The sequence below is a fragment of the Argopecten irradians genome, chromosome 3 (assembly GCF_041381155.1).
Source record: "Argopecten irradians isolate NY chromosome 3, Ai_NY, whole genome shotgun sequence".
NCBI classification, from domain to species: Eukaryota; Metazoa; Mollusca; class Bivalvia; order Pectinida; family Pectinidae; genus Argopecten; species Argopecten irradians.
This window is the reverse complement of record NC_091136.1, coordinates 19,722,955-19,736,303: the sequence shown is the minus strand read 5'-3', so window position 1 is coordinate 19,736,303 and position 13,349 is coordinate 19,722,955. Positions and strand designations below refer to the sequence as shown.

Below are 13,349 nucleotides of genomic sequence, written 5' to 3'. Positions count from 1 at the left end.
AAAATATTTCTAAGATAATACTATAGTTCTGTACAAGTGTTTTTAGGGAGGACTGTGTACATTCTGAGTGTAATAGAATGGTGCACAGTCTCCGGGTTAATGAGATATCGACCAGTTAAGCCCGAACTACATAGAGAACTATTCAGATTCTTCAAATTGGCAATTTGCCAGGAAAAAACTAAAGCGGCTCTATGATGTAGGACGATAGATGATTGGTTATTTATTCTCCGTCTTTTCCTTGCCATGTACATGAATTATAGATGATTTTTACTCACAATATACTGTCTATATTGTCATTCTTTCTACTCTTACGTTTCAGAGAATTACTAAGATACGAAGCCATTGCAGATATGGATATAAAAGCAATTATTATAGTCTGCACATGATAATAGCTGTGTTCATATTTATACCCCCTGCAACGAAGTTTAGTAGTTAGGGGGGGGGGGGGGGTTATGTATACTAGAATAAGGTTTTCCGGTAAAATCAGGTACACAGAATCCTGACATATAGGAGAAGTGAGTAAACTACGTATATAGGGTTCTGCAATGGCTCCTATTCATTGACTTATTACTATATTTTTGCAGCAGGGGGTATTAATTGGCCACTCTGGCGACAGTTTTAGTTTACTCATCTTGAACTGTCCTAATCCTAACGAGGTAATTGGACGACTGCATGGGTGCCTGACTTGTCAGTATAATGTGACTTGTGGGGTGTGCTGTTTGGTGTCTTAGGCTGTATATGCTTTATTGAGATAGTACTATAAATTGTGTTTGCGTTACTTCAAATAGAAACAATTGGAACATACTGCAGTCTTCCAAAATACACTTACATTTCACACTTGCAACATAATAAGTCAACTTTGTTGACGTTATACATGTACCATTAGTCTGTGACTACCATTGGAAGTGAATAGGAGCTTGGTTAAGCCCAATCAGTCCCCTAAAATTTACCAGTTCAGTATCTCGGGGTTACCTTTTGCTTTTGAACAGTGACCATAACTGTACAAATTACTGAAGTATGTTTATGTGGTACGCAGTGTGCCTTGACTTAAATCATTTGAGTCACCACTGGAATCATTCGTACCGAGAGAGAGAAATAACAGTTCGACCCTGTGTCCGCCAGTCTCTAGGCTAATTGAGTGTAAAGGACAGTATGGATTACCATATGTGAGTTGATGCACTCAGTCTCCATGGTCCTGTCACACTCGTGCTGCTCATGCAACCATATTGATTTTTTTTCTGCAGAGAAAAATTGTATAACAAATTATACAAGTATGTTAGCGAAATCTGTGAAAATTCTTTCTTCTATTTCCCTTTACCTGTTGTACTGATTAATGTAAATTAGATTTTCCAATTCCTGAACTAACGGTTTTGTAATGAAATACTGTTGAATTGATGTGAATTGTTGGTCGCATCCCTCGAGACAGTAAGGCTAAAATAAAGCAATATTAATGCTGTTCCATCAGCGGCTCTCATAGATCAGAATGTCTACCTGACCCTCCTGTAATTGATCGAGAGTGTTTGCTGATGTCACTGCCAGTACTGGAGCTGCTTTTATGTATAAGGATGGGTTATTAGGCGCAGGTATAAAGCAGGAGACAGACTCTGAGTCTGCGACGGATGTGTCTATCGAATTCTTCAGAGAAATACAGTTTACATTGATTTTCTTCACTGTCTAACGTTATCATGGACCTGTGGTGCGGTATTGTGGAGAATGCTCTATAAAGAAGAAATTTCACCAAACATTCTATCTCAATTTCAGATAAAACCCTATCTTATTGAGTTTTAAAACTGTTTCATTTAATATCTGAATAGTGATAGTAGAAATTCAATATTGTGTTTCATTCAATTTGCTAGTAGGATCATATTTCAATATGACAAAACATTTTACCGTATTCAGTCCATGGTGCATCTCATATTTTGTATTTGCTCTATAGCTCTATAGATACCTTATTGGTGCAAAAACATTATATATATATAGATCACTGTGAAGACATACAAATCCATAAAATTTAGACATTGTCCCAATTGTGCTAGATATAAGATGTATAAATATCTTAAATAGAATTATGAATTACATTTATGATAATTACCATAGGAACAAAAAAAAGTCATATAATTATTAATACTAAATGATCATTACAATTACTGATGAGGAAGTTGATAAAATTCATCAGCACCATCAGACAACGACAGTGTAAATATTTAAGGTTGATGATCATGAAATGATATTGGGCCTCAAAATAAATAAGGCTGTCATTATTATCAATTCTGTGTATAACAAAATACATCAAGTCATACAACAGAACATGGCTTCATAAGGGAGTAAATTTGAGTCTATAATGATTACTTCAAGGTCACCAAGCTTCCATTAATTCTTAGGAGGTTTGAAAATGTAAATGCAGAATGTAATTTTGCTAAATGTTAAATGAATGGTATAATCATCATATATATAATAATCATGTTGAATGGTCAGCCAGTCCTGGATACTTTTGCTATTTAATGTACAGTTTGTCAGGGACCAGTAAAATCCTTTTGATTTCTGTCCTTACGAGGTATGAAGTAAAAAGTTGAGTGTAAAGAGGTTCTACTATAGGACGGTGTGTTTACTATAAACAGAAGTAGAACTTTTGAGGGATGTTTAAGTTACTAGTAGATTTGTTTCAATAATTGGCAAAGTTCTCCCCCACTAATTTCAACTGCTGTCAGAGTAAATGCTCTCCTGAAGAATGGAATTTACTATTATTTTACTGGCTCCATACACCACAGTAATGTTTCTATATAGTAGTGACCATATACTATCATGGTAGTAATTCTGATGTGTACGGGGCACTGTTCCAGCTGCTGACGTTTTGTCTTGGGACATTACTTGGCAGACTGAGTATAGAATATGTATATCCCTGGTGTATGATTGACTTGTCTATACTGCTGTAGGTATATACCCCCTGTGATCTTACACAATTGGTTATTTTATTGTCACAACTACACATGGCCCTTGATGGGGCTAAATGGGTTTTTCAGGACAGTACTAAAAAACCTACCAAACATTGTCATGCTGATGCAAGCAAAATTTGCGACAGGAAGCTGTTGAAATTCTCAGGCTCCCATTAATATTTATATGAATGCAATAAATAGTTTTCAAAAATGTACAGTAATTATCCAGACATCTTTACAGCTGAACACATTTCTTTTTTCATGAGTGTGTTATATGTTATCAATAAGGACAAATTCATTCCTCAGCTGATATTTGATTAAATGTAGATATGTAGAAGTCATAATTTGTCATTTGGGAGTGTGCATGGTCATATTTCACTGATATTCAGTCATAAAAAACTGTGATAGACTGTCATCTGATGAAATGACTGAGAAACAATGCGTTTGTCTGGACACAGTATTTTCCTGTATGGAGCCTCCAAGTGATACAGATCAGTTACTTTATCATTCCAGTCTCCAAAGTGCTTGTGTGCTTTGAGTGAGACATATTGATCGCTAACATGCAAGCATACAGTTACCAAAAACTTACTAGACCATCACTGGCAGAGAGCCTACCTCATTCTCAAGGGAGTTGATCATGAGTTCTCTATAATGCATACCACTAAAAAAGATGTTTACCCAAAATATATTCAGCAAATTAACCAGGGTTTTTTGGTGGCCTGTTTGTCCATATATAATAATGCTACCTGATTTGATTGATTTACTGATGGTGGTTACTAATATGAACCATATATTGGCATTCCCTCTTTGAAACCCTCGGCAGAAACTGAACTTGTTTCATTGGCATTCCCTTTCTGAAACCCTCGACAGAAGCTGAACTTGTTGTTTCATCGCCATTCCCTCTTTGAAACCCTCGGCAGAAACTGAACTTGTTTCATTGGCATTCCCTTTCTGAAACCCTCGACAGAAGCTGAACTTGTTGTTTCATCGCCATTCCCTCTCTGAAACCCTCGGCAGAAACTGAACTTATTGTTTCATTGGCATTCCCTTCTCCGAAACCCTTGGCAGAAACTGAACGTGTTGTTTCTTTGGCATCCCCTCTCAGAAATTTTGGCAGAAACTGAACTTGTTGTTTTATTGGCATTCCCTTTAAAATTCCTTAGCAGAAATCGAACAGGTTGTATCCACAAGATGATTATTTCTAGTTCAGTTCACAGTGTCTTAGGCTTCCTGAATCAAAGAATCCCCACTAGGAGATGATTTCTTTTGATTTGTTTACAAGCCTTATCCTTTGATATATGTTGGTATTGAAATAGATGATGTTATACTGATGGAGTAGTATCAGGCTATAAAAGTGTGGAGAGTTTGGGTGATAATCAAGGAGCTATCCATAAGTCTTTGTCCATTACCTTTTGGTATAATCTTGTTAGCTAGTGGTCACTCTCAGTTACTTGACCATTCTTATCCTAGTAACGCTATTATACCAACATATATGACTGACCATGACTACTTGAAAGTCTCTAGACAAAACCAATGTGGATCAGAGAAATAACAAACTGATGTTGTATTATTTTTATTGAGCTTCATTTTTGTTGACAAGCAGTAGAACCGTGCTGCTGCTGACTACTACATGTAGACCTTGTGTAGATATTGTACCTGTGGATAACACAAAACAAGCAGTTTATCTTTGGTGATGTCTTATTGTTTGACAATAAATGTTTCCTAACTTGGAGTAAAAATTCTAAATCATCACCTTTACCTGTATTGATAAAGTGTACATGTTGGTATAAAGGTCTTGTATGTCACAAAATATCTAGAAAGAAAACAACCCATCCCCTCCTCCTCCTTATTCTCCCCAATACACTCGCACACTTGTCAGATTCTCCTGTCTGACTGATCTTTTATCTTGTGTGTTGTCTTTTATCTGTAAGCCATAGATGTATTTCTATAGTTCTTTATCAGAACGTTTTAAAAATCAATAATTAGAAGGGAAAAAAATCAAAATAGGAATTTCAGAATTACAGAAAGTTTCAATTTCCTACAATAAATAAAAATGAAAAAAATAAAAACAGGAATTTTAGAATCCCAGAAAGCTTCAATGTTCCTACAATACATCAACTACCTGAAATCAAAGCTGAAGCATCATTTGTATTGTTTATTATATCAGTAGAAATAGGACAAATATAACAAAATATTTATAAATACATTGTGTATTTACAGAGAAGCCCATTGACCGACCTGGAGTTGTGAACCTTCCCAAAGCTGACAAAGCTAAGACACTGGTGGTAGACAAAGAGGACCAAGTTGACGATGCCTATCAGGCCTATCTTAGAAACGATGAGGAATACCTGTCCAGATACAGAAACGAACACGAAAGGTTTAAGAACTCCGAACTGGCCCTCAACAAACGTCATCAGGACCGTATCAACAAGGTACTGCTTCCTTTTCATGCGAAATCATTTTCTTATTAACTGGATAAAAATTCTTTTGGCTCTTACAGCTGATGATTCAGTGAGATAGCACTACAAAACACTACCTAGTATATATCAGAGAACACCACTAACACAATGGAACCCATGATCACACCACTGTCACAAGGACATACATGATCACACAACTATAACAAGGAGACACATGATCACACTGCTGTCACAATGAGACACATAATCACACAGCTATCACAAGGAGACACATGATCACACTGCTATCACAAGGAGAAACATGATCACAATGCTATTACAAGGAGACACATGATCACACTGCTATCACAAGGAGTCACATGATCACAATGCTATTACGAGGAGTCACATGATCACAATGCTATCACAAGAAGTCACATGATCATACTGCTATCACAAGGAGTCACATGATCATACTGCTATTACAAGGAGACAAGATCACACAGCTATTACAAGGAGACACATGATCACACCACTGTCACAAGGAGACAAATGATCACAATGCTATTACAAGGAAACACATGATATTACAAGGAAACACATCACACCACTATCACAAGGAGACACATGATCATACTGCTATCACAAGGAGTCACATGATCATACTGCTATTACGAGGAGACACGATCACACAGCTATCACAAGGAGACACATGATCACACTGCTATCATAAGGAGTCACATGATCACAATGCTATTAAGAGGAGACACGATCACACAGCTATTACAAGGAAACACATTATCTCACCACTGTCATAAGGAGACATGATCAAATCTTTGTCAAAAGGAGACATATGATCACACTGCTACTGTCCCTTATAATATATTTACACATTACACTTATAAACTCCATCCATCATTTGATAAATTAAAGCTTAAATGTTCTCCAAACTATTTCTATGATAATCAATTTATTGATTATCAACTGATACCCTTCTACAAAAATGAGCAATGTTCTATTTTTGAAAACAAAAGATTTATTTAAATTGCATAATATATGCATTGTGTCATTAACAGACGACTGAAAGCAAATTTTAAGGAATGAAGCTATCTGTTAAATAAATGGAACATTGGGATATCTGCTGCAGCCCGTATCTTCCAATTAGCCACATACTAACTAAGCTGTCTCCCTGTGAATAAATTTTAGTGTTTGCAGTAATTTGATTGATGATGTCACTATTGCTGCTAGGTTTAAAACAAAGCGTGTATTTGTATTGAATATGCAAATGAGTTTGTCTTTGATGTTTTGTAGTGAATCATAGTAGTCTCTGAGGAAAACTGATGTCTCTTATTATCGTAATGAACACAAAAACACACAAGGTCGTTTTAAATTACTGCATCCAATGAACGCCCAATCAGAGATTTTCTGTAGAGACTAACAACTCAAGTGTTATCCATTACACCCATTGGGACAGCATTGCGCTGGAATGTGTCTGCTGCTGCTCTCTGCTGCAGTTCACTTCATGTATATTATGGCGTCGTTTGTAAGAAGTTCTGTCGCATGATGTTGGAGCCATATATAATATTAAATATTTGTAAGAAGTTCTGTCACATGAATATGGTGGAGCCACATGTTGGAGCCACATACAATATTAAATATTTGTAAGAAGTTCTGTCACATGAATATGGTGGAGCCACATGTTGGAGCCACATACAATATTAAATATTTGTAAGAAGTTCTGCCACATGAATATGGTGGAGCCACATGTTGGAGCCACATACAATATTAAATATTTGTAAGCAAAAGGCAGGATACAATTTCTTTACTTAAATTAACGTCCTTTAAATGACATTGAACAAAAATCTTTATTTAATGACCTTGCCATATAGCCACGTTAATGGAATCTAATGTTAATCACTGCCAGAATTTCTGTTCAAATAGCTCATCAGCTTAGATTTTTGTTTCTACATTTAAATAGCAGTTTCAAACACTCCAGCATTAATGAGAATTCAAAAATGATTCTAATGATTGAAAATCTCAGAAGTGATATCTAATTGAGGCGGGGAAAATTTCAATAAAAATGAACTTGTAAACTCATAGTTTATTCAAATTATACTGTGTATCATTTCTGAGATAAATCCAAAATATTCTAAATAAATGTAAGAAATAAATTCATTCATCAATGGAAATTTTCAGAAAGTAGAGCTGAAATGTTTTAAAATGGCTATAGAGTGTGTAATTTGAATCGTCTGATGGGCACAAGCTGACATTTAAGCTAGCATGGAATTAGTGGTATTTAACATTATAAGTAGAGACGTTACCCAACCATCATCAAATCTTTAAAATGTCATATTGATGCTGTACTTCAGACCTGTTACTTTCATTTCAATAGAAATCAAATTAGGAAATAGACTTATTTGAAAACTGTTAATATTCAAAATGATAAAATAGAACAAAAATTCACCATTATTCCACTTGACACAGCTATATTGTTCAACATAACAACTAAATGGACAAAATTACCCAAATTATATCTAGCTACCAACTCACAAGACAAGTGATGTAAAATGCAAAAACAATACATGTATCTATATTATCTGGATTCATAAAACAACAATCACAAAACATGAACATTTATATGTACTTTCCTGGATAAAACAGTACATGAAGATGACAATAAGATGAAATGTTTGATGTATTTTTAGATGATGAAAGAGTGGGAGGAGGCTAGAGAGCAGATCAATGAGATGAAGAAAACTGATGTGAAAGGTGCTGAAGCTCTAAACGCTGATGTGATGAAGGTGTGTAACTATGGTAACTGGTTACCTGACATTGTCTTGTTGTCTGGCCATCCTGTTAGGGGATATTTTAGATATTGCTTTGTCAGCATTTTTGTTGATGATGATGAATTCTTCACAGAGATTTTCTTACATGTATAGGCTTTATTTAAAACATGGAAATATTAGAACATTTATTTACTGAGCAATAAGCTTAAGTATGAAGGGTCAGAGTGTTTAATATATAACAGACAAATTAATAGTTGATTTCAGGATATATTCAAGCATTTGGGCTTTTTTGGTCCCGGACACGGAAATATGATACAGTCAAACTGGTCTAGAAATAGTCTTCCTTACTAAGTTGTCTTTTTACAGGTCAAATAGTGAATCATAAGAAAATTTAATCAAACAGGTAATCAATATACAGAGGTTATTACATCACTTTTAGTCTGAAATCACATCAAAATTATAATCTATTTATTTAATAATCTTCATTAAAATATATTCGCTCTGCCATCTCTGCTATCCCTTGATAACACTTTGTTGTTATGGTTACAGAGATTCCAGCTTCTGTACACTGGCTATGAGCAGGCTGACGCCGCTGAGAAAAGACAACTTGTCGCTCTCCATCTCCAGAGAAGGCAGGCCGAACTCAACAAGAGGAAGAGAATCAATCTGGAGAAGTACATGACTGAATTACAGAAGCCACATGTGGATGTAAGTATACCCAACTGGACCTCCTATCTATAGCCTGGGTAACATAATTATATTGGTCAGGTGTCGGAGATTCAATAATGATACTGATTAAAATATACAGGGTTCATTGTTCTTTTTGGTTTGAAACTTCAAAATTATTTTGTAGGTGGAAATTCCCCTGGATATATAGCTAATGAATTAGTGTGTATTGTAGTTTTGGTTTCATAATTGCTACAAAAACAACTACTAGTATTTCATGTTATATAATAGACCTTGATCATTGCTGCCAGTAAAGAGAGACCCAGGTTAGATAGTTTAATATGTGGTATAATTACTGGTTCACTTGCAAGCTATCCCGGTATACTAGATGTTTATCACTGAGGAATTTTGTTGTTAGGTCCAGAGAGTGTACAAATTCCTGAAGGAGTACATTAAAGTTGAAGAGAAAGACCGATCTCACACCCTCAATCATTTCGTACATGTTCGAAACACCGACATCGAGCAGGCCAAGCGTATCCAGAAGTCATCCTTGGATCATCTTAATGTTCTGGACCAGCGCATTAACCAGGCTCTTGACATGCTCAACCACTTCGAAAAAGTTAAACTGGAAGTCAAGCCCCAAATCGGTAAGTCATTTTGTAGATTGGAAAATGAAATTAGATAATCCACCACAGATCACAAAAGTTGTGAGAAGGAAGCCATATGGTTATTATTTTTCTAGGCCAAGGGAGATAACTACATGTAGAATGGTTTAACTATTGTGTAAACAGGTAATTTGGAACTCTTGTAAAGATTTAGTAATAGTCTGTTCTTTCATGAGAGTATATGGTGGTACACACTAGCAGCAATATATTTCTAATTAACTTTTTTATCAACTTGTTTTATTGAGGATGCTAACTATGGTAAGCCAGAATTTCTAGGTCCTATCCTTAGCTACTGATGTGATTTTACATAAGTCCCATCCTTAATACATTTATTCTGATGGTTATTTTGGTAGATAACTTCCTTCATGAATACGAGGGCTTGGCTGAGTCTGCAAGAGAGGTTGTGTCACGACCTTTCACCCCAGAAGTGGACTCTGAGGAAGAAGACGACTCTTCTGAAAGTGAGGAAGATGCACCAGGTATCTATAACTTTTAACAAAAGAAATTCAATGGACTTCATCAACTTGAAAAGTTTTAAACTATATATTCTTGTATAAATCTTGTCTTATCAAGATCATGTAATTCCCAGTTAAAGAAAGCTAAAGAAACACTTGGCGTTTTGTAAGAAGTTCTGTCGCATGATGTTGGAGCCATATATAATATTAAATATTTGTAAGAAGTTCTGTCACATGAATATGGTGGAGCCACATGTTGGAGCCACATACAATATTAAATATTTGTAAGAAGTTCTGCCACATGAATATGGTGGAGCCACATGTTGGAGCCACATACAATATTAAATATTTGTAAGCAAAAGGCAGGATACAATTTCTTTACTTAAATTAACGTCCTTTAAATGACAATGAACATAAACCTTTATTTAATGACCTTGCCATATAGCACGTTAATGAAATCTGTTAATGTTAATCACTGCCAGAATTTCTGTTCAAATAGCTCATCAGCTTAGATTTTTGTTTCTACATTTAAATAGCAGTTTCAAACACTCCAGCATTAATGAGAATTCAAAAATGATTCTAATGATTGAAAATCTCAGAAGTGATATCTAATTGAGGCGGGGAAAATTTCAATAAAAATGAACTTGTAAACTCATAGTTTATTCAAATTATACTGTGTATCATTTCTGAGATGAATCCAAAATATTCTAAATAAATGTAAGAAATAAATTCATTCATCAATGGAAATTATTCAGAAAGTAGAGCTGAAATGTTTTAAAATGGCTATAGAGTGTGTAATTTGAATCGTCTGATGGGCACAAGCTGACATTTAAGCTGGCATGGAATTAGTGGTATTTAACATTATAAGTAGAGACATTACCCAACCATCATCAAATCTTTAAAATGTCACATTGATGTTGTACTTCAGACCTGTTACTTCATTTCAATAGAAATCAAATTAGGAAATAGACTTATTTGAAAACTGTTAATATTCAAAATGATAAAATAGAACAAAAATTCACCATTATTCCACTTGACACAGCTATATTGTTCAACATAACAACTAAATGGACAAAATTACCCAAATTATATCTAGCTACCAACTCACAAGACAAGTGATGTAAAATGCAAAAACAATACATGTATCTATATTATTTGGATTCATAAAACAACAATCACAAAACATGAACATTTATATGTACTTTCCTGGATAAAACAGTACATGAAGATGACAATAAGATGAAATGTTTGATGTATTTTTAGATGATGAAAGAGTGGGAGGAGGCTAGAGAGCAGATCAATGAGATGAAGAAAACTGATGTGAAAGGTGCCGAAGCTCTAAACGCTGATGTGATGAAGGTGTGTAACTTTGGTAACTGGTTACCTGACATTGTCTTGTTGTCTGGCCATCCTGTAAGGGGATATTTTAGATATTGCTTTGTCAGCATTGTTGTTGATGATGAATTCTTCACAGAGATTTTCTTACATGTATAGCTTTATTTAAAACATGGAAATATTGGAACATTTATTGACTGAGCAATAAGCTTAAGTATGAAGGGTCAGAGTGTTTAATATAATGGACAAATTAATAGTTGATTTCTGGATATATTCAAGCATTTGGGCTTTTTTGGTCCCGGACACGGTAATATGATACAGTCAAACTGGTCTAGAAATAGTCTTCCTTACTAAGTTGTCTTTTTACAGGTCAAATAGCGAATCATAAGAAAGTTTAATCGAACAGGTAATCAATATACAGAGGTTATTACATCACTTTTAGTCTGAAATCACATCAAGATTATAATCTATTTATTTAATAATCTTCATTAAAATATATTCGCTCTGCCATCTCTGCTATCCCTTGATAACACTTTGTTGTTATGGCTACAGAGATTCCAGCTTCTGTACACTGGCTATGAGCAGGCTGACGCCGCTGAGAAAAGACAACTTGTCGCTCTCCATCTCCAGAGAAGGCAGGCCGAACTCAACAAGAGGAAGAGAATCAATCTGGAGAAGTACATGACTGAATTACAGAAGCCACATGTGGATGTAAGTATACCCAACAGGACCTCCTATCTATAGCCTGGGTAACATAATTATATTGGTCAGGTGTCGGAGATACAGGGTTCATTGTTCTTTTTGGTTTGAAACTTCAAAATTATTTTGTAGGTGGAAATTCCCCTGGATATATAGCTAATGAATTAGTGTGTATTGTAGTTTTGGTTTCATAATTGCTACAAAAACAACTACTAGTATTTCATGTTATATAATAGACCTTGATCATTGCTGCCAGTAAAGAGAGACCCAGGTTAGATAGTTTAATAATATTATGTGCTATAATTACTGGTTCACTTGCAAGCTATCCCGGTATACTAGATGTTTATCACTGAGGAATTTTGTTGTTAGGTCCAGAGAGTGTACAAATTCCTGAAGGAGTACATTAAAGTTGAAGAGAAAGACCGATCTCACACCCTCAATCATTTCGTACATGTTCGTAACACCGACATCGAGCAGGCCAAGCGTATCCAGAAGTCATCCTTGGATCATCTTAATGTTCTGGACCAGCGCATTAACCAGGCTCTTGACATGCTCAACCACTTCGAAAAAGTTAAACTGGAAGTCAAGCCCCAAATCGGTAAGTCATTTTGTAGATTGGAAAATGAAATTAGATAATCCACCACAGATCACAAAAGTTGTGAGAAGGAAGCCATATGGTTATTATTTTTCTGGGCCAAGGGAGATAACTACATGTAGAATGGTTTAACTATTGTGTAAACAGGTAATTTGGAACTCTTGTAAAGATTTAGTAATAGTCTGTTCTTTCATGAGAGTATATGGTGGTACACACTAGCAGCAATATATTTCTAATTAACTTTTTTATCAACTTGTTTTATTGAGTGCTAACTATGGTAAGCAAGAATTTCTAGGTCCTATCCTTAGCTACTGATGTGATTTTACATAAGTCCCATCCTTAATACATTTATTCTGATGGTTATTTTGGTAGATAACTTCCTTCATGAATACGAGGGCTTGGCTGAGTCTGCAAGAGAGGTTGTGTCACGACCTTTCACCCCAGAAGTGGACTCTGAGGAAGAAGACGACTCTTCTGAAAGTGAGGAAGATGCACCAGGTATCTATAACTTTTAACAAAAGAAATTCAATGGACTTCATCAACTTGAAAAGTTTTAAACTATATATTCTTGTATAAATCTTGTCTTATCAAGATCATGTAATTCCCAGTTAAAGAAAGCTAAAGAAACACTTGCAATTATAAAATAATAAAAAGTTTTTTTTCTGAACCATCCTCTCAACATGCCTCTGTGCTCTGCTATACTGACTATGGAAATTGTACTGGGAATTTACTCGCATCAGCAAAAATGAAATGTCATGCATTTCATATTGTAGTTCTTGATGACTATTTATAAGTATAGCATATGACTTATCTAAA

At 35.1% G+C, this 13,349-nt stretch overlaps 1 protein-coding gene across 3 annotated transcripts in view; it reads left to right on the top strand.

The window, feature by feature from the left end:
• The window catches only part of LOC138317770 (amyloid-beta precursor-like protein), a 39,645-nt gene that overhangs the window by 22,651 nt on the left and 3,645 nt on the right, over positions 1–13,349 (top strand). For 2 of the 3 annotated variants that reach the window (XM_069259655.1, XM_069259654.1), the window contains exons 5-9: positions 5,154–5,365; positions 11,168–11,263; positions 11,792–11,950; positions 12,308–12,536; positions 12,906–13,031. In XM_069259655.1, the coding sequence (XP_069115756.1) occupies positions 5,154–5,365; positions 11,168–11,263; positions 11,792–11,950; positions 12,308–12,536; positions 12,906–13,031 (822 nt within the window). Of the gene's footprint in view, positions 1–5,153; positions 5,366–8,037; positions 8,134–8,667; positions 8,827–9,202; positions 9,432–9,802; positions 9,929–11,167; positions 11,264–11,791; positions 11,951–12,307; positions 12,537–12,905; positions 13,032–13,349 lie in introns of all 3 variants that reach the window. The other variant, XM_069259656.1, reaches the window with a different exon arrangement.